This window comes from Mizuhopecten yessoensis, unplaced genomic scaffold (genome assembly GCF_002113885.1).
Source record: "Mizuhopecten yessoensis strain PY_sf001 unplaced genomic scaffold, ASM211388v2 scaffold4359, whole genome shotgun sequence".
Lineage (NCBI taxonomy): Eukaryota > Metazoa > Mollusca > Bivalvia > Pectinida > Pectinidae > Mizuhopecten > Mizuhopecten yessoensis.
Genome location: NW_018405506.1, coordinates 1,164,248 through 1,184,202, shown reverse-complemented (window position 1 = coordinate 1,184,202; position 19,955 = coordinate 1,164,248). Strand labels below are relative to the sequence as shown.

The 19,955-nt window shown below is 37.2% G+C and overlaps 1 protein-coding gene across 2 annotated transcripts in view; it reads left to right on the top strand.

The window, feature by feature from the left end:
- Positions 1-1,169: 1,169 nt before the first annotated feature.
- The window catches only part of LOC110448839, a 40,673-nt gene continuing 21,887 nt past the window's right edge, over positions 1,170-19,955 (top strand). The window contains exons 1-6 of one of the 2 annotated variants that reach the window (XM_021495301.1): positions 1,170-1,389; positions 7,081-7,090; positions 13,891-13,939; positions 16,825-17,091; positions 17,707-17,916; positions 18,278-18,578. In XM_021495301.1, the coding sequence (XP_021350976.1) occupies positions 1,320-1,389; positions 7,081-7,090; positions 13,891-13,939; positions 16,825-17,091; positions 17,707-17,916; positions 18,278-18,578 (907 nt within the window). In that variant the 5' untranslated portion in view covers positions 1,170-1,319. The remainder of the gene's footprint in view (positions 1,390-7,080; positions 7,091-13,890; positions 13,940-16,824; positions 17,092-17,706; positions 17,917-18,277; positions 18,579-19,955) is intronic. The other variant, XM_021495302.1, reaches the window with a different exon arrangement.

Genomic DNA, 19,955 nt, shown 5'->3' with positions numbered 1-19,955 from the left:
ATGGAAGCGAAATGGTATACAATACTATTGTTCTTTTCGCAGCTTTCACTCCTTAAGATAAACACTAAAACGTTCTCAAAACATGTTTGCTTTTAAATACCGAGAAACGATTCGCTGATTTGGAAATGCTATTGTCTATAAAGTAGTAAGTTTATGCAGTAAAACCAAAAAAATAAAAAGTAAATTATTGCATCATTTGCAAGACCACTTCGTTCATTTAGAACTCATTAGTGTACGTTTAAGTCAAAAGAATGAAAATGCATCTCGTATGTGTTCAAATCCTGTTTATTATTACAAATTTTACAACTCCTAGCTAAAACAAGTAATTAATTTGAAAATAATTCTTCATGTAAACTATGCCAGTCAATCTAAAATGTAACGGCAAGCCGTGGAACCCCCAGTCCATCAGTTAAATCCAACCCTTTGTCATATGAAATAATCATTAGAAATACGAGGCACATGTTTAACAATTCAGTAGGCCATCGATCTGATTCATTGGTAGCCGATGCTTGTATAACGATAAACATGTATATATGTCAATTGATCAATACCAATATAAAATTGATTTTTTTTTCTTTTAACGTCATCTGCAGTCAGATTACAAATTAACTCTAAAAGAATTGCACAGGTTAGTTGAAATTGTAACATGCAGATTTTGTATAAATAATAATCAAATGGTAAGTTGACTTTGCTTAATATGGTACAGTACTGAAAACCTCACAAGCGATAGTTGTACAAAGTGTGCAGTTTCTAAGTGTTTATTTAAATCCATTAATGTGATTACCATTCACTCGTGTATATTTGTATGGATTGTCACCAAACTTTACAAAAAAACTTTCCTTAAAGTGGTTACATATATATATATAATATAACTTACTCGTCATCAACAAAGCTGTCACACATCACTAGTATCAAAAACACAATCAATACCACTGTGATAGTTCAGGACCTAACCACCAAAGCATTGTAATGGCAATGTGATCGATTGCTGTGATATCAACGTTGTTGATCATTCCTATTGGTACAGCCTATATTGTCGTCACGAGGGGCGCAATCAATATAAGCCACATGAAAGCCATTCCGAAAACAGCGACTTTCCACAGGTAGGACTGGTGATATTTATCCAGGTAATTGTGACAAGCGTTCTGGCGTCGATACAGTATAAAGCAATCAGCGGTGCGTATACCTGTCTACGGTTATTTTCAAAAACATCAATATTTTATTGGAGTCACAGCGGTTTCAGATCGAGGCCCGCAGTCTCAGTAGACCACCATTAACGAGGAGCAGTTTCATCGTCTGGTTGTGTCCTCTGTTTGGTCATGGGCACATATATACAGGGATTTGTCCCTGTCCTCTGTGTTTGTATCGTCGTTTTCCTCTACTCTCAAGGTAAGTTTCCAAGTCCGTCCACCTTGTGATATGATTGCTGCTCATAGAGTCAACTATATTGTCATTTAAACAATTACTTGGTTCATTTTGAAATGACATCATCATTGTGTCCTACTGTCAGTAACCTATTAATACTTAACATTTGACAACACAATGTCATAAATTCATATTATTTCTTAATGTTACAGGAAGGGTTTGGCATGTTGAACGATGTATAATTGTTTGAGTAAATGATATTTTTTTTCCAGAAAAAAGGAAGTTTTTTGAGAATGCAGATTCGCTGTTCTTACAATATATAATAATAATAATAAAGGCTTTATTTATTCTTGATAACATATTGAGCATGAAGCTCATCTTACATATGGTCATGATACAATGTATGATAAAATGTACAATATTTACAGCTTTAAGAAATATACATGTATACAATACAGGAAAAGGGAGGAAATCATAAATCATTGCAAGTAAAATTGCTTTGCAGATCTCTTAAATTCTAAAAATGAAGTACAAAGTACAATTTCTAATGTGACTTGGTAAAAGATTATTACTTTATATCTGTGATTTTTATATACATATAATAGATTTGTCTGAAACTATCACATCTCAAATGTGATCTGGTGAAAACATTACGTCCATATCACTTTTCAAGTTTCGTAGATTTTTGAAACATGACAGGTTATGTCATCTTTATTCCTGATGGAAATCCCAACAAAAGTAATTTTGAATAATTTCTCTAAAACCTCTTTTTAGTAATCAAATATTTTGTGGAGGGAGGTGGGGGTGGTTAATACAGTTAAAATAATCTCCCAAATACCATGAAGTTAAACCATTTCGATCGTACATAACTCGAAAGACAAAAACTGTGCAGGGTTTGAAAAATAGATAAATAAATAAGCAAAAGTAATAAATCTGATTATAGTTTGGAAATACTTGGGTTTTCATTGAACGACTTTGTGATCGGAGTAAGAATGGTTGCAAATGTTACATTAAATGGTATATGTATTTATTTCTATAACTATCTCAAATTCTAGGAACCCAAATTAAGTAAAATACAGTGGTTAAGTAACAACATTAAAGTAATGGTCATATGATATATTGAATACTTCTTAAAGGAAAATTCTCCAATAACTGAATGTTTCTCTAAACGTGGTTTCGGTGTGTTAATTACAAGTAATTATCACCCAGTTTAAAATAAATTAATTGAAAAATGTACAATAGTTTCAACAAAAACAGCAGGAGCTACGGAGATAGCAAACAAAGGTTTAAGGCACGAAGGAGGGAAACTAAGGTTATGAGGACGTATAACACAATGGCTGAGTAGTATGATATTTACAAAATACAGATGTATCCTTAGCTGATAAATGTACAATTCCTAAGGCTATTAAGCTACTAATATTTCATCGCAAAAGGTCTTATATACAATTGGATTTGGACAGCCAGCGAAACTATGACAATATTTTGATAACAATGATAAACCGCGCATGCCCATCCTATTGGTACTGAAGATACACAATCGAATATAACATGAAATGAAATATTAATTGACATTATTCATGTTCTTTTGCGAACGACTACATTTGTTGTTATTATAAAACAAAAAGTTGTCACAAAGATCAATCAACCAGACATACATGAACAGTTTCCAGCACAGTTTATATCGCTACATTTATAGGCACGAGTCACGACTATTGTTTTATATTGGAATCAAACCTACCATTAACAACATAATAGACATCTGTATACCTACAATGTAACATTAGGGATGATTTATATCTATAGAACCTGTGGGCGGTGCGGTCGTTTATCTGATATCGTTCTATGCGCCAAACGGTACTCTTTATATGATGTATAATTCTATCTCATATTGTGTACTCAATAGGCAGTGCGTATAGCATCACCTAATATGACTTAGCTTTTACGGTAATGAAACATGTGAAAGCCAAAATTCTCATTCAACTCCGAAGTATCTTAAAAGACAACATCGTTAATGCAAGTACATAATTTGTTCGTTAGTTGACCTTCTATAATGACTTTGTCAAACCAATAACCAGTGCACGAATAGGCCTCAAGCCCTAGAGTCCGGGCAAATATGTCAAACTCACAAACCGAGTCAAATAACATGACGAGCAGAAAAACGTTTATTTGTACTTACTACAATGGGTATGGGCAAGTTTTTTCTTCTAGAGTATGGTATTCATGGCAGTATTTTACTTTTTCTTAAAGCCATAAAGACAAAGTATAAATTAAAGTAGAGTAGTTTGATTGCACAGTTAAGAGTACTTCTTAACCGAAGTATCAGCCAGTATTAACACAAGGAATTTTTTTTAGGTAAACAAGTATAAAGGTATGAATGGGAGGTATGTAACAGATGAGGGGGCCATCATTTATAGTTATATTCAAAATTCCACTGTGAGATTCAGACACTTATCTGAGCGCGCACATGCCACACTTTATATGTGTAGTATCAAAGCGTTCGTAATGTGGTGTTAAACCCGGATGTTTGCTATGCCAATACATGGAATGAGCATTACGTTGATAGTTATTATGCAAGTGTAATTAAAATCTCCACTATTTTGCATCCCATAATACTGTTTTGCCAAGTTAAGTTTATTACAGCATAACTCCGGAACGTCGTCAAAAATGCACAATGGGAGGAGCTAAGAAAATTATAAACGTGGCGTGATTTTTCTGATGTATTAGTGATCATATATGGGAGGAGCTACATGTACACAAACTTATCTACGATGACGTAAATTGTGGGCCTATTAACAATATATTTGGAAGGAGCTATGTTCATTTTTCGACCTTAAGGTTACAACGAAACTTATTGCATATCAATTAAATTGAAGCAATATTGTCAGATTGGGACAGCCAGTTCCTGCTAATGTTAGTTTGTTTAATTTGTCGTATTCATATATGTCTTACTTAACTCATAACTATACTAAGTCATGCAACTATTAACATGCCAAAATGGCTTTCCACTCTGAACTCTCTTTCTACCTTAGAATTTTTTTTAAACAGCATCATTTAATCTTACTCAGTTATTGCACTTATTCCGAAAAAATAAAAGACATTCACACGTTTCAATAATAATACTTAAGGAATGACCAAGAATTTGTTTTGGTATATACGGTATATACCGAAAAAGAAATTGTGCACTTTGCATAAATCCGCGAAGTACCATTTTTTTTCGGTATATACCGTATATAACAAAACAAAATTTTGGGCATTCTTTATAATTTAATTTTAAAAAAGTAGACAAACACGTTGTAAATGCACAGTTAAAGATTTAATTAATTTTTACGTAAACTAAAAAATTGCACTAAAAAAACTGCGTTGTAATTTTGCATTCTGAAGTGTAAAAAGTAGTTCCGTCATCAGTTGTTTTTCGTTTTAGGTATATACGATATATACCAAAAAAAAAATTATGGGGGAGATAGGCAAAATTAAATTATAGTTAATATTTGTTTCTTTTAACCTTAAGCTATATTGATGAAAAAACGATCATTGTGATAATTTTATAATACTAATAAAAATACAGCTTGCCCTATGGCGCCGATAGCCGACTCCAGATGTAACGGTAACGACGTTGCAATGATAAAAACGATACAAATTACAAACAAACTTCTGTAGATAATATTGCGTGTTAAATCATGGTGTACTTTGGCCGATATTTACACAGAGTAAATTCAGAAAATGTAATGCTATAAATGTATAAAAAATAATGACCGGCTAAGATACACAAAGAACCAATAGAATGTCAACAGATCAGCGAAGCGATGGCAATGGAAGTAGCTAATTTAACTCATTATAGTCTCCCAGTGTGTGTAACTATTCAGAGAACATCTACGTCGATGTATTCCATAGAAGACTGCCAGGTAAAGTATGTTGTATCTATTTACATAGGTAATGATAAACGATGGGAGAACACTCTATATGCAAACTTCAACACGACAATAATGTGTATGTACATAAAAATACATTCAACTCAAATCCGGACCTTTCAGACGCTCAATTTACATGATGCTTCATTGGAGGACCAATGTCATTTGCAATTAGACTGTATTGATTGGACTAAAGCTGTATAGGTAGGGGCTTCATCGTCTCCTAATTGGTGCACTCAGATAACAAATGCGTTTTTGGTACCTGCCAGTATCACTGTCTACTAAGGTATTCCATGGGTTAGAATGCGTTAATCATTGCATGTTTTGTAACAAACTAAGTCCTACACAAATTCTGTAAGTATAAGCACATTTTTCTGAGGTTCGACATACAGTAGACATATTGTTTCGAATATCGATAGACCGCTGTTTAAAATATAACAGAAATAAATAAAACAGAGCGAATGTCATCAACAATAATCGAAGTGAAAATCAATATCGATACGAAGACAACAGGGATGCCAGCACAAAACGAAAGGCAACATGAACCGAATATAACAAGCTCCAGATTGGCATCTTCTGTTTTGGTTGATTTTTCTTTACATGCAGATTAAGGTATTATTTTATATAGAGCGCGTAGTCTATAAAACACAGTGTAGCTGGTTTAAGACATAGTCTACTCTTCGTGATCCTATTGGAAAGTCTATGCTTAGTCACCGACAATCAAAATTGATCAAATAGAAATTTCGTACAAAGATCAAAAGTTTCGTAATAAACCTGTAATATGTTTTTTTGAATTGGTCTTGGTGTCCTGTGGTGTAGATTAGGGACGCTTCAATCCATTTATACATTAAACTTCGCATACATTCTTTTTAAATCAATCATGCACCCGCAGCTTATATGTCATGTCGATATCTGCCTTTTCATAACAAAACGAACGTCCTCGGCATTTTCCTTGGACGAAGTAGTGCACATTGTTACCAATCCAATGTCACTTCCTGTCAGTGTCAATATGGCTGACACCAAAACAAACTTGTACCTCTATATGGTATTATTTTGTTTGATTGATATGGTACGGCCCGCATCTTGCGTCCTTGGTGCTGTATTTATGCTAAGGTCCGTACCATTATCATTTTAAAGTTATAAAGCTACCTTTAAATTTACACTCCTATTGATTTCCGAGTTTTATCGTTTAAAATATAACTGTTTTAAATCGTAACAATATATGATGTGTTTTAAGATCGATAAAACATATTCAGTCATATTACCAGTACACATGTATTAATGGAAATAAGATTTTTTTTTTATTTAGAACCAAACCGTTTTTGATGGTAAAATACAATATTTATGTAACATTCTATCTAACAATACTTTTTCAGGGGAAATTCTCAGGAATAATACTGTGTAAAACTGTGTCGGGGGAGGGGGACGTCTAGTAAATCACTGTAATTCTGTGACGGGGCTGAGGGCTCTTATATCACTGTAATACTGTGACAGGGAGGAGGGCCTAGTATATCACTTTAATAATTTGTTAAGGAAAGGGCCAATTGTATCACTGTAATACTCTAATGGGGGGTCAACTGTGTCACCAATACCGTGATCACTGTAATGACAGGGAGGGGGGGGGGGGGGGGGGTTGCTTCGTCTATGTTTGAAACAATGTGTTTTGGGTTTTCTTAGAGACAAAACACTTTGAAGTACCTCAATAAAACAGGTCTATGATGATACCATTTTAGTAAAACATTTGTGAAAACAAAATTGACCAAATGAACTAATACAAATTTCTTTTTTATCCCAACACTTCCACCAGGCTCGAAAAGGTAAGTTGAACATCTATTACTACTACTTCAGATTACGATGTCAGCCATAATTATATTGTATAAGTGACTTATTTATATTTGTGTTTGGGCCTTAATATACAATGTTATACTTTTTTATGAACTGTTTTAGAAAAATAGGGCGACTGCTCAAATCACATTTTTACATGCCCTATTAAAACACTTTTTGTCTGTGGTAGCATTATCAACAATTCGTCCAGCCTTCAAGTTAAAGTGAAACAAACATTGATTTATTTATAATTTTGTTTACCTTGATGTCATCTTGTACATATTTTGTTTGAAAAGCATGAATATATATAGGATCTTATATGAGTTTCCATTTCATATGAGATTTATGAAACGAGTCTAGGAATTTATCAATTTAGCGAGCCTTTTGCGAGCTAGAATAAAAAAAATCACGATGAGTTTCATAAATTTCAGGTGAAATGAAAACGAGTGTAAGATCCTTTTTATCACATAATCAAGATTTGTGGCATTTATTCGTGAAACTTGACAATTTTCATGTAACCTCGAAATGTAAAATGCCGCCGTTTTGACTCCAGTGCGGAAGTCTGTGACGTCATGTACTTGTCCTAGGCGTGACGTCACAATTGAAACAATTAAAACTTTCAGCCAATCACAGTGCTGATAGGTCATATTACATTGATTAATACGCAAACAAATATGAAATGGGTATATTCACTGGATAACACTGTACATTGAGTGTGTATACAGAGTATCATATAATTCCAAATGTGTTAATAACGATGCATCAATACACTTGTACGGAGCAATATTTGAGAAACAAACACAAAGGGCTTGAAATCTAATACAAACGCATCAATCTGAATGGATGTGTAAAGAAACCAGGGGATATCTAAATATAAAATCAGTTTGGCTTAAAAATGGGACATGCATATAATTCTGTCTAATAGCTTACCTTAAAACGTCATTCCAGTGTTATTCAATGTTGTTACAGGATTGACATAGGAGAAAAATAGAAAAAAGTAGACTAGTTTTATGGTTTGACATATTAATAAAAATGTTATATTCGTGAAGTTGTAAACACATCAATATTATGACATTTTTTTATCAAATCAAGCGTGACACAACGCACAAAACGTATTATTAAAATGATATTAGCGTAAGTAATTGTCAACATTTTAAAGTTCCACCGACTGAGATCAGTATGAACACCAAAAAACATATTGGACGTCTCTGTATCAAGATTTAACTCGTATATGACAACTACACTCTCCTATCCACACGTTCAGCGCTTATTGAAACATCCAACACGTATTTTCTGTAAGGAGGGCCGGGTCACTTGCTGAACACATCTGGCGGTAGTGGCTTGTGCACGAAAGGACAGCAGACCCATTGTCGCTGAGTTGGAGACCCTACGACCTTTCTTTACTCCACTCTCTGTAGGCCACATAATGGACATTACTAAGATATCTGGGAACTGTCAGGGTGCACCTTGGTGCTATGAAACCTACACTTACGATTGGTGCTGCACGTTGCAAGAACAAATACGCTCTCCAAATTATCCACTTGGAAAAAGACGAGCCTGTATATTACTAGCACTTTACAAGCTCACAGATATCGCCAACGGATAAACTAGTAGTCTATGACAATAACCTTAGAATAATGTTTAAGCATGCTCTACACTCTTTCAGCCTAAGATGCTATATTCCTAGCCTGTTATTGAACACAAGAGATGGTCTGTGACAATTCAAACCATTTGTAAATTGCCCAATGCAATCGTTTTAGGTTAAACAAGACATACCCCTGGCCATACTGCAAACATTTTTTCCTATGACTAGGTTGAATTTGCGACAGGACATGGAAAATGTGTGGGCTCACATCATCTATCATATTCAACCAAAGTATCATGTACATTTTGACAAGATGCTTATATATATATATAGTGTAAAGCCTACAAAATTTTGTACTTTTTAGGCACTAATCAGTACTGCTATCTGTCTTACATTTAATAAATAGACCATATGTATATAAACTCAAATAAATAAACAAAAAGGCTTAAATTTCACATCAAATGTTTTGCTTTAAAAGAGAAATTACATATTAACTTTGGCCAGTGTAAGCCACAAGAAAGGATAGGAACATTAACAATAACAAGAGAAGAGTTGCAGATTTCCAAATGAAAATGATTGCCGCTGATTGGTTATGAAAGAAAGAAACTACGTAACTCCCTCAAGCCACGTTCTTATAAATAGAGGTTACACAACGAGTGGTTGTTGAATATGGTATTTATTTCACTCGAGTTAGTTGATTTTCAAAGGTTACAAAAGACACGAGCTTTAGCGAGTGTTATTCTGTAACTTTTGAAAATTAACTAACTAAATAAATACCATACTCAATAACCACGAGTCGTGTGTTCTGTTTCTACCACAATCTCAGTCGAAAACAGCTGTAGTGTTTTCTGATTTGAATAAAAAAAAATTACAAAATTAATAATTTTCAAACTTAATGTTTCGGCAACAACTTCATAAAAAATTACAATAGATGAACGGCTTTAAATATTGAGAGTATGCAGTATTTCATTAATTGATATAAATTAACCACGGACTATATGCGCGTAAGCATATCGTACGTTGTCTGCCTCCCTCCAAGTGATGAAGACGAATTAATCGCTGTCCATGTCCAAAACCATAGGCATGGGACGTTTCTACGTGACGGTTCTGTGGTTGACGTTTATAGTGAGCGTTCCAAAATATACAGGCCCTCCAAGATATTGATAACGGGACGTGGGAAGAACGAAATATTTGCCGACACTGAACAGATCTTGTTTGGGTGTTACGACCTAGACGCGCGAAGGTATGGCGTCGAAACGATACCGAGCGTTTGTAGCAATTTCGCCTGAAACTAGCGATCAAACCTTTAAGTAACATCTTCTTTTGAAATTGCCTTAACAACCTCCTTTCACCATCGCATATCCTCACAAAAGTCACCAACAGTTACCTGATGTTGACAGCAGACGACGTAAACAAAACAGCACGCGGCAAAAAAGCGTGTGAAAAAGTCGTCCGGTCAAGGTTCATCTTCTCGACCAATCAAAACTACGGAAGGTCATTTACCACGTGTGGTGTATAACTCACCTTTATCAAACAGTCTGCATGTTAATACAATGATCTTAGAGTGGAATAACACAGCGTATTGTGGTAGAAATCAATATTACCCACTGCCTTACGAAATACGGTACAAATAAAACGTAACTATTAACTTTGAATGCAGCTAACAACAATCGACTCCATTTGTGATTGTTATTGAACAGAGGATATGCCCGAGTGTGTATCCAGTACGTGCCAGGTTGTCAAATGTAATGTTACAGTAATGCATAGCCATTGGGGTGTCGGCCATGTTTGATTAGTACAGGTTTGCGACGGAGATGCGGTTGCGTTAGGTAGAACATGTGGTATGTTAACTCTTTAACACTCTCAAGTCAGATGTTTCTGAATTTTAAAAACATTTTTATTTTTTGTCTGGAGTGTAGGTGACGACGGACACGGTCCATTCTTTGAATTATTATGATAGAATAACGTTGTTACAATGATATATTGTTATAATTTGTACATAATGAGAAATCATATCAACTCATTCATCGTTTTTCCGCACTCCTTCGTGCTTCTCCTGTCCTTCTGCTGATATCCCATTATTAAAAACTAATGACTCTAGAAAATTGCCCAGATTATCAAAAAAAAAGCTCAGTAGAGAACAAGTGCATCTAAATCGATATATAAGTAAACTTAGAAAATACACAGTGAACATGATATTTTTTTCTACCTTTTATGGCTTTTAAATATTAATGAAGTAACGTGAGAAACCCTTCAAATATTTGTATTTATTGACAACGGTCGTCATGTATGCGCATTGGCACACTGCTCATTAAGTGACGAGGTCGAATGTTTCAGAACGAAGCCGCCACAGTTTACATTACTGTCAAAGACATTTGAATGTGCATCCATGGAATAAGAAGTTTGTAAGCATCCCTTTATTGTATGATTAGACAAAATGGATCTATAATATGGACGATGTATCTAGATGAAGAAAAAAACAAACAATAATTGTAATCGGACTGTTATCTCCTTGAAGCGTAGACGTCGACATACATGTATTTGAAATAAATATCAATCCGCGAAGCCTTTTTTTCACTGCGCTAATTTATACGCCGTCAGAATTTACTAAGATGAAGAAGGGAGATATGTGAATATATGACCGTAATACACCAACGCCCCAGGTTATGCCTAGTGATTTCAAAATGTATTCTCTGAGGCGGGACATCGCAAACACTATATGTCTGGTGGGTTTTCTTATCCGATGTCACACTATAATTTCCGATTCGTGTTTGATGATACGAGATGAACACATTAAAAATTCTTCATTAATTGTCCCACTGAGAGACTTGGCGCCGTGTGTAGCTGACTGTAGATAGAACTGTACTACTATGAAATGTTGAACCGATGTCAATATAGCCATACCATGTTTGGTTTACATTATTTATTTCATCCGAGTGTACATGTATAGTGATTATGAATAAATCACCAACCGTTACGTACGAAAATCTAAGAACCTAGTAAAAAAAAGCAAGTCACAAGAAAAAGTTGTTTTCAGAGTCAGGCAAACAGGGATCGAACATCAAGATGCAGTTGATCCCTATAAGTCTGCCTAGTATTCATAATCTTGATCTTGCAATCATGCAGTACCGCAGCTTAAGTTGCCCTACACAGTATAAACTTTCGGTTTATTCACGCTCACAATGCATGTCAAATATATTATGCTTTTTTAAAAAGATGTTTGCACATCACTACACATATCAAAGAAAACTTTCGGCAATCCTTAGATTTTCTTCAATATTTTTTAACTTACTTTCACCTGCCTTCAATATTAGTTGGCTTTACCTACCAAGGTATAAACAGGTTACACGGATCTTTGATTTAAAAATGTAACCATTGTATAATAAATCACATCAACAATTCAAGTAGCGGAGCAACGTGTCTTCAATATTGTCACACAATCCTTGCGACATCGATTACGCCGCGGTGTATTGGGTCCACAGGTATACGGTAGAAGAGTGTTGGGAACAATGATCAATCATCCTGTGTTATGTATACAGACAAATATCAATAATCTTGGTGGATTTTTAGATTGACGCGTCGATAAACATACAAGTACATTCGAAATTGGATCTACATCGCAGGGAGTCTCCGTCAGTTTTTCACTGTCCAAACCCTTGGCAGTATATATCTGACCGCGCCAACTGGACAGTCGTTTCTGTAATCAGTTACAAGTGACAAAATGTTATCGCTGTCAATATAAATAAGTGATGATTTGAAAGCAAATAATAATAATAACAATAATTCGAAGTTCTTATATATCGCTTTATCACAGCCTAGTTGGTAGGTCGTCTCAAAGCGGTTCACAAATTATTATCCGTGGTTATAGGGCCTTTGCAACCAGCCAATATCTTTCTCAACTCCATGGGGAGCATACAGCCGGTGCCGCCATTTCGGCGCTTACAGCTAGCATTCTACAATTCTACCACTGCCCAACCACGTTCTCATTTACAGCTGAGTAGACTGGAACAAGCGGAGTATAGTATTTTGCTCAAAGATACAACACAGGGATCAATGCTTTATATTTTAGGACACAACAGCGAAAAAACGAACCAACTGTACCTATTGCAACATTTGGGATCTTTATATTTTTCTCGACTTCTTATAATCTTTTTGTTTCCTAGCGCCTTCCTTGGCAGTTCCTCAGTTTTGACCTTATTTTGAATGTTCCCCTAGGTGAGGAAGGCAATGGGTTCTGTCGCAAGACTGGCACATACCGAAGTCCTTGTTATAGTAACTGTGATTTCCTGCTAAACTGTTAGCGTCTAGGGTAATGCCAACAACTTGTTAAACCATTATAAGTATAATGTGACTGGGCGGAATTCTGTGCTGGATGTCTTCTCGATCTTTGATTAGGTACTCTTTAAAGTCGGTATTATATCTGCACTATCGACAGGAGGTTAATACCCCAACATACCACATCCAGCACATAAACACGTATACGATACACACATGGAGGCACTCCTTACATAACCCAAAGTGTTAAGAGGACGGTAAACATAATGAAAGTAAACTACACTTAACGGACTAGTTGTAATTCTGACTTTGAAATTTGATGAGTGAAACAGCTTTTGATATCAATACTTAGTACTTGATAACTGAGACATACAGTTGACACCAATTCGACTTTATTGCATTTGTTCATCCAAACAAGCGCCAGTGCCTGTTAATTGAGATCTATTTCGAACAACGTTCCTAGAAAAATGGGTCATTGTTGCAACACCAATCCTTGATGAGATATCACTTGTTGACGAGTTAGACGTAATTTTGTATTCACGACACCAATGATTTATCAGTAGAAATAATAGTTGCGCTTTAAGGCATATGCATTTATGTATACAGAATTGTTTCATTCTGTTTTACTTTAGCTGGTCAACTCACTACTCACGATTGAGATCAATGCAGTTAAACACGACGTTTACCATGACATCTAGTAGACACAGTGTACCCATTGTTTCCTGATCACCATAGTGATGGAATCGTTGGTGCAGTATCGATTAAATAAAAGCCTTGTATTGGGATTTCCTATGGCAAGAGTAAATACTCATAACAATAAACATTAAATAAAACGTGAATATAATTTTGTCATTCAAAAATAATACAGAGTTTTCAAACTATTGCAACTTCCCTCATGTGATATGCACCTAATTATTATCCGTTGTGTTTTAGTGAGGATGTCGACCTTCCCGTGGATCCACATCATATCGTCAAACGTTCGGTAAGTAGGACACAGCAAAGGCCAACACACTCCTGCCACCAATCTCTGGCCACCCCACTCCGGCCTACACTCTACTCGGGCCACCACACTCCGGCCAAAACGCTCTGGTCACCACAATTCAGGCCAACACACAAGAGGCCAACACAACATAGGCAATTACACCAGAGGCAAAAACACACCAGAGGCAAACACACGAGAGGCAAACACACAAGAGGCTAACACAACATAGGCAATTACACCAGAGGCAAAAACACATCAGAGGCAAACACACAAGAGGCAAACACACAAGAGGCTAAAACACAAGAGAATAACACACAAGAGGCTAACACACCGTAGGCCAACACACAAGAGGCTAACACACAAGAGGCAAAAACACCAGAGGTTAACACACAAGAGGCCAACACACTTCAGCAATCACACCAAAGGACAACACACAAGAAGCCAACACACATGAAGCATACACACTCTGGCAAACACATCAAAGGACAACACACAAGAAGCTAGCACACAAGAGGTATACACACTCCAGCAAACACACCAAAGGACAACACACAAGAAGCTAGCACACAAGAGGCTAACACACAAGAGGCTAACACATAAGAGGCCAACACACAAGAGGTCAACACGCAAAAGGCTAATACACAAGAGGATAACACACAAGAGGCTAACACATAAGAGGTTAACACATAAGAGGCCAACACACAAGAGGTCAACACACAAGACGAAAACACACCGTAGACCACCAAACCGTAGGCCAACACACAAGAGGATAACACACAAGAGGCTAACACACAAGAGGTTAACACACCGTAGGCCAACACACAAGAGGCTAACACACAATAGGCCAACACATAAGAGGCCAACACACAAAAGGCTAACACACATGAGGATTACACACCGTAGGCCAACACACAAGAGGCCAACACGCAAAAGGCTAACACACAAGAGGATAACACACCGTAGGCCACCACACCGTAGGCCAATACACAAGAGTATAACACACAAGAGGCTAACACATAAGAGGTTAACACATAAGAGGCCAACACACAAGAGGCCAACACACAAGAGGATAACACACAAGAGGCTAACACACAAGAGGTTAACACACCGTAGGCCAACACACAAGAGGATAACACACAAGAGGCTAAAACACAAGAGGCTAAAACACAAGAGGCAAACACACCAAATGACAACACACAAGAGGCTAACACACCGTAGGCCAACACACAAGAGGCCAACACAAAAGAGGCCAACACACAAGAGGCTAACACACAAGAGGCTTAAACACAAGAGGCTAACACACAAGAGGTTAACACACCGTAGGCCAACACACAAGAGGCTAACACACAAGAGGCGAACACACTAGAGGCCAACACACAAGAGGCGAACACACAAGAGGCTAACACACTGTAGGCCAACATACAAGAGGCTAACACACCAAATGACAGCACACAAGAGGCGAACACACTAGAGGCTAGCACACAAGAGGCCAACACACTAGAGGCCAACACACAAGAAGCTAGCACAAAAGAGGCGAACACACAAGAGGCAAACGCACAAGAAGCTAGCACACAAGAGGCTAACACACAAGAGGCTAACACACGATAGGCCAACACATAAAAGGCCAACACACAAAAGGCTAACACACATGAGGATAACACACCGTAGGCCAACGCACAAGAGGCAAACACGCAAAAGGCTAACACACAAGAGGCTAACACATAAGAGGTTAACACACAAGAGGCCAACACACAAGTGGATAACACACAAGAGGCTAACACACAAGAGGCCAACACACAAGAGGCTAACACACAAGAGGCGAACACACAAGTGGCGAACACACTAGAGGCCAACACACAAGAGGCGAACACACAAGAGGCTAACACACCGTAGGCCAACACACAAGAGGCTAACACACCAGAGGCCAACACACAAGAGGCGAACACACTAGAGGCCAACACACAAGAGGCCAACACACTAGAGGCCAACACACAAGAGGCTAACACACAAGAGGCTAACACACCAGAGGCCAATCCACAAGAGGCTAACACACAAGAGGCTTACACACCGTAGACCAACACACAAGAGGCGAACACACTAGAGGCCAACACACAAGAGGCGAACACACTAGAGGCCAACACACAAGAGGCTAACACAACAGAGGCAAATACATAAACATCTCTCCTAAGTTAAAACATACCCTTTTCCCAGTAACGTCGCGACACCGGATTAATGATTTCGCCTCGCATACTTTAATCGCCGGCGTGAGCCTTTCTTTTATGTTCATGTTATTCCCATTTCACATTAATGTGTCGATATTTGGGAGGGGACATCGCCAAGCATGCTATAATATGCTATAATGTACACTACATACATGAAATGCCCGATGCAAAATATAGAAAAAACGACACGTGATGTGCGTTGAAGAATAGAAATACAATGATATGAGGATATCTAGTATGCATGATACAATGAAGGAAGGTTTTTGAACCACTGCACTACAAATCAGCCAACAGTACAGATATAAGGACACACATTGAAAGGAAATCGCCTTTGTTTGGAAATTAAGTCATCATAAAATGCATATTTGATCAAATATAAAGACCAAATATTTCATCAAATAAATATTTCTTTAAGTATAAAGGCCGATTACTGGTCAGTTTTCTCCACGTCATAACGTAAATCATGTTACAATGACCCAAAACTAACTTCTATTCATTTATATAGCCACACATTTATTGAGATTTATGAAGTTAAATGTAAAATGTAAATTTAATGGAAATCATATATTGTATGAAGGAGTTATTTCTATAAAAGTTAAATGTTTATCATCAATAACAACAATGCTGTGTCTGCCCTTTATTCAATCTGACCCATTTTAACAGACAGCCGCAGCGCCAGCAGCAACCGAGTTCACTCTGACAAAGGATGTGAACGCTCCATCATCGCCGATCAAAGTTGGACACGTAATAGCGTTCACATTGACCATTGCATTCAAAGCAGGCAATACGGATATGACCGTGGAGCTATTCACACCGGGGAACACCAACACCGCCATGATTCTGTGTGATGTCCAGGTAGATTCCATAGGTTCTCTAGGCATGACTGGCTCAACCATGCCTGTCTACGAGTCAAAGGATGGAAGCGTCTATGTAAGTCACGATAGGTTCCTTGTTAAGTGCTTAACACCATTTTTGCCTTTGTATGTTTTACCACAAGAGTGCTAACTTCCGCAAAGTAACCTTCAAAGTATTGTTCGTTTTTGCAACTTTAAACTTGACTGTCTTGCAAATCAATCTAAGGGGAAAAGCTCTATGAATCACTCTATTATCCCTTACCTGTTCAATAAAGTTCCGGTATGACCGCAGAACAGTTTCAGTATGACTGCGGAACAGTTTCAGTATGATCGCGGTACAGTATCAGTATTTTCGCAGTACAGTTTCTGTATGATCGCTGTACAGTATCAGTATGATCGCAGTACAGTTTCAGTAATACTGCGGAACAGTTTCTGTATGATCGCGGTACAGTATCAGTATGATCGCAGTACAGTTTCAGTATGACTGCGGAACAGTTTCTGTATGATCGCGGTACAGTATCAGTATGATCGCAGTACAGTTTCTGTATGACTGCGAAACAGTTTTTAGTATGACCGCAGAACAGTTTCAGTATGATTGTGGTACAGTTTTAGTATCATCGCGATACAGTTCTAGCATGACCGCGGTACAGTTTTAGTAGAACTGCAGTTTATTTAAATATTATTATTACAGTACGACCGTGCTGTGATAAACCTGGGAGTCGTGACCAACAACCTCTGCTCTACTCTGGCACAATGTCAGATGCTGATTAGCTACAAGGCTGTAATGATAGACAATCCTTTGGTCACGGATGGACAGTACTGGATCAGTGCGGGCGCCGAGTATGAAAACCAAGCATTCCTCTGGGTTGGTCAGTGCTCCGTAGATATCGTTATGGACAAGGTGAGTATTTACTGTTCTCTGTTGACAAAATCCAATTGTGCATATTAGCTACTGAAAAGCAAATATATCTATCAGCAGATGATTACTTTTACCAAATAAAACCTTAATATGAACATGATTGAGATTCGGGTGCAAAGCACCCGTACCGTGTACAAAAACATGTCATTAAAACAGCTGTTTAATGTTACATGACAGGCCTTGCACGCGATGGGAATATTGTGGTTATTTTAATTGTAGTAAATCCTGGCTGACCCCAGGCCCTAAAAGAAATGTAGAACTCGAATGACGATTTCCAGAGTTTGATCATCATTGCAGAAATTCTGAAAGTCACAAGTTTTAATAAACTGTTGTGGTCTTGCAGGTCATTTCCGCTCAGCCGACAGTTAACGTGACTGGCCCAGGGGAGGTGCCTATCGGTTCTGTCAATATATATGGCGTATCACTGTATCTGCCCAACCCGAGCGAGTCCGTGACGTTCACCGGCTTCACACCTCTCAACACGTCCTCCGTCATGACTATCTGCAGCGCAAAAATCAAGAGTATGGGGTCTAACTTCAACTGTGGCTACGACAGTAGTCTTGTAACCAACACACTTTACCCTGCAACGACTGGTCTTGGTAATGCGATGGCGGAAGTGAATGGAGGCACATTCCTCAATTCAGGTAACCACATTACAAACCGATTTGGGTGCATATGGTCATCTTACTTAAACAAGTCAATGAGTGAATTAGATTTACTCTATTGTAGACAACAGCAGCAGCAATAACACATTCAATTAAGTAATATTGGACACTATGCCTTACTTCGCAGTTCATTAAATTTGTTTCAAGACCAACTCAATTCATAACCCCATGAAATCGACCAAAGCGAGATTCAAACCATAAATGATACTTAAGGAATCCCTGTTCCACTGCATATTGTTTTTAGGTCACCTTAGCTTTGCATAAGTGACCTATTTTGATCGCTTTCCGTCCGTCGTCTTGCGAAAACTTTTTACATTTTTGGTTTCTTCTCAAGAACCAATGAATGGCTTTCAACCAAACTTGGTAGAGAGCAACCTTAAGAGAATATCAAAGTGTAAAAATAAAGTTTCTGCTCCACCTGGGGGAACTACGGTAAAATTTAAGAAATCTTCTTCAGACCCAGAAGTCCAAGAATCAAATTCTCTAGGTGGAAGGATATGTCCGAAAGGTCTTTATAGGAATTGTAAACTTTATAACCCATAGGTCATTCATTCATCCCCTGCAGAAGGAGTACATTTTTCTATAGTTTATATAGGGGAAAACACTTTTGACTATATTTCATATGTTTTTGTGTGGAAATAATTCCAACTTAGCACTCATTTCAAAATTCTTCTTCAGCTTAATGATTGACTCAGGTGACCGCTAAGGTACTTGGGCATGTTGTTCTCATATAAACAGTAACAACAGCCCCTCCCCCTTAACTTCTGTTTACATATAAATGTAGCACAGTTGAAGAGGCAGACCAATTGGTTAGAGCGATTGTACATTAATTTTATTCTGTCTAATGGAAGTCCCAAAAGGTTTGGTTTTATTTTTACAAGTTATCAATTTTAATGACAAATCTGTTTCTATTTTTGTTATCTTGGAGCAGTAAACCATAAATAATTATTGTAATACTGCCAATGTTTGAACATAAAAAAACAACTAACAGAATCGTTTTTAATTGACACATAACGTACATGTGTGTCATTGATTTTTATTGATTTGGTTATATGAAAATGGAAGACAAAATAGATCATTTCAAATCTTGAGGATAAAAAAGCGATGTCTCCACCATTTTGTAGCGAGTGAATAGCTAAGGTAAATGTTGACAGTTCATTAAAACCGTTCTCTGCCCTTACATCAGTATGGTACAAATCTCATTTGCATTTAAACCGCTGGGGATGATGTTTAAAAGGCGTGTGTGTGTTGCTACCAGCCAAATAGACGGAAATCCTGGTTTTACAGATTCACACTTAAGAGCACGCGTTTGTTGCACACAGGCAAAGAGAGGTGATCCTGGTTTTACAGTTTCGA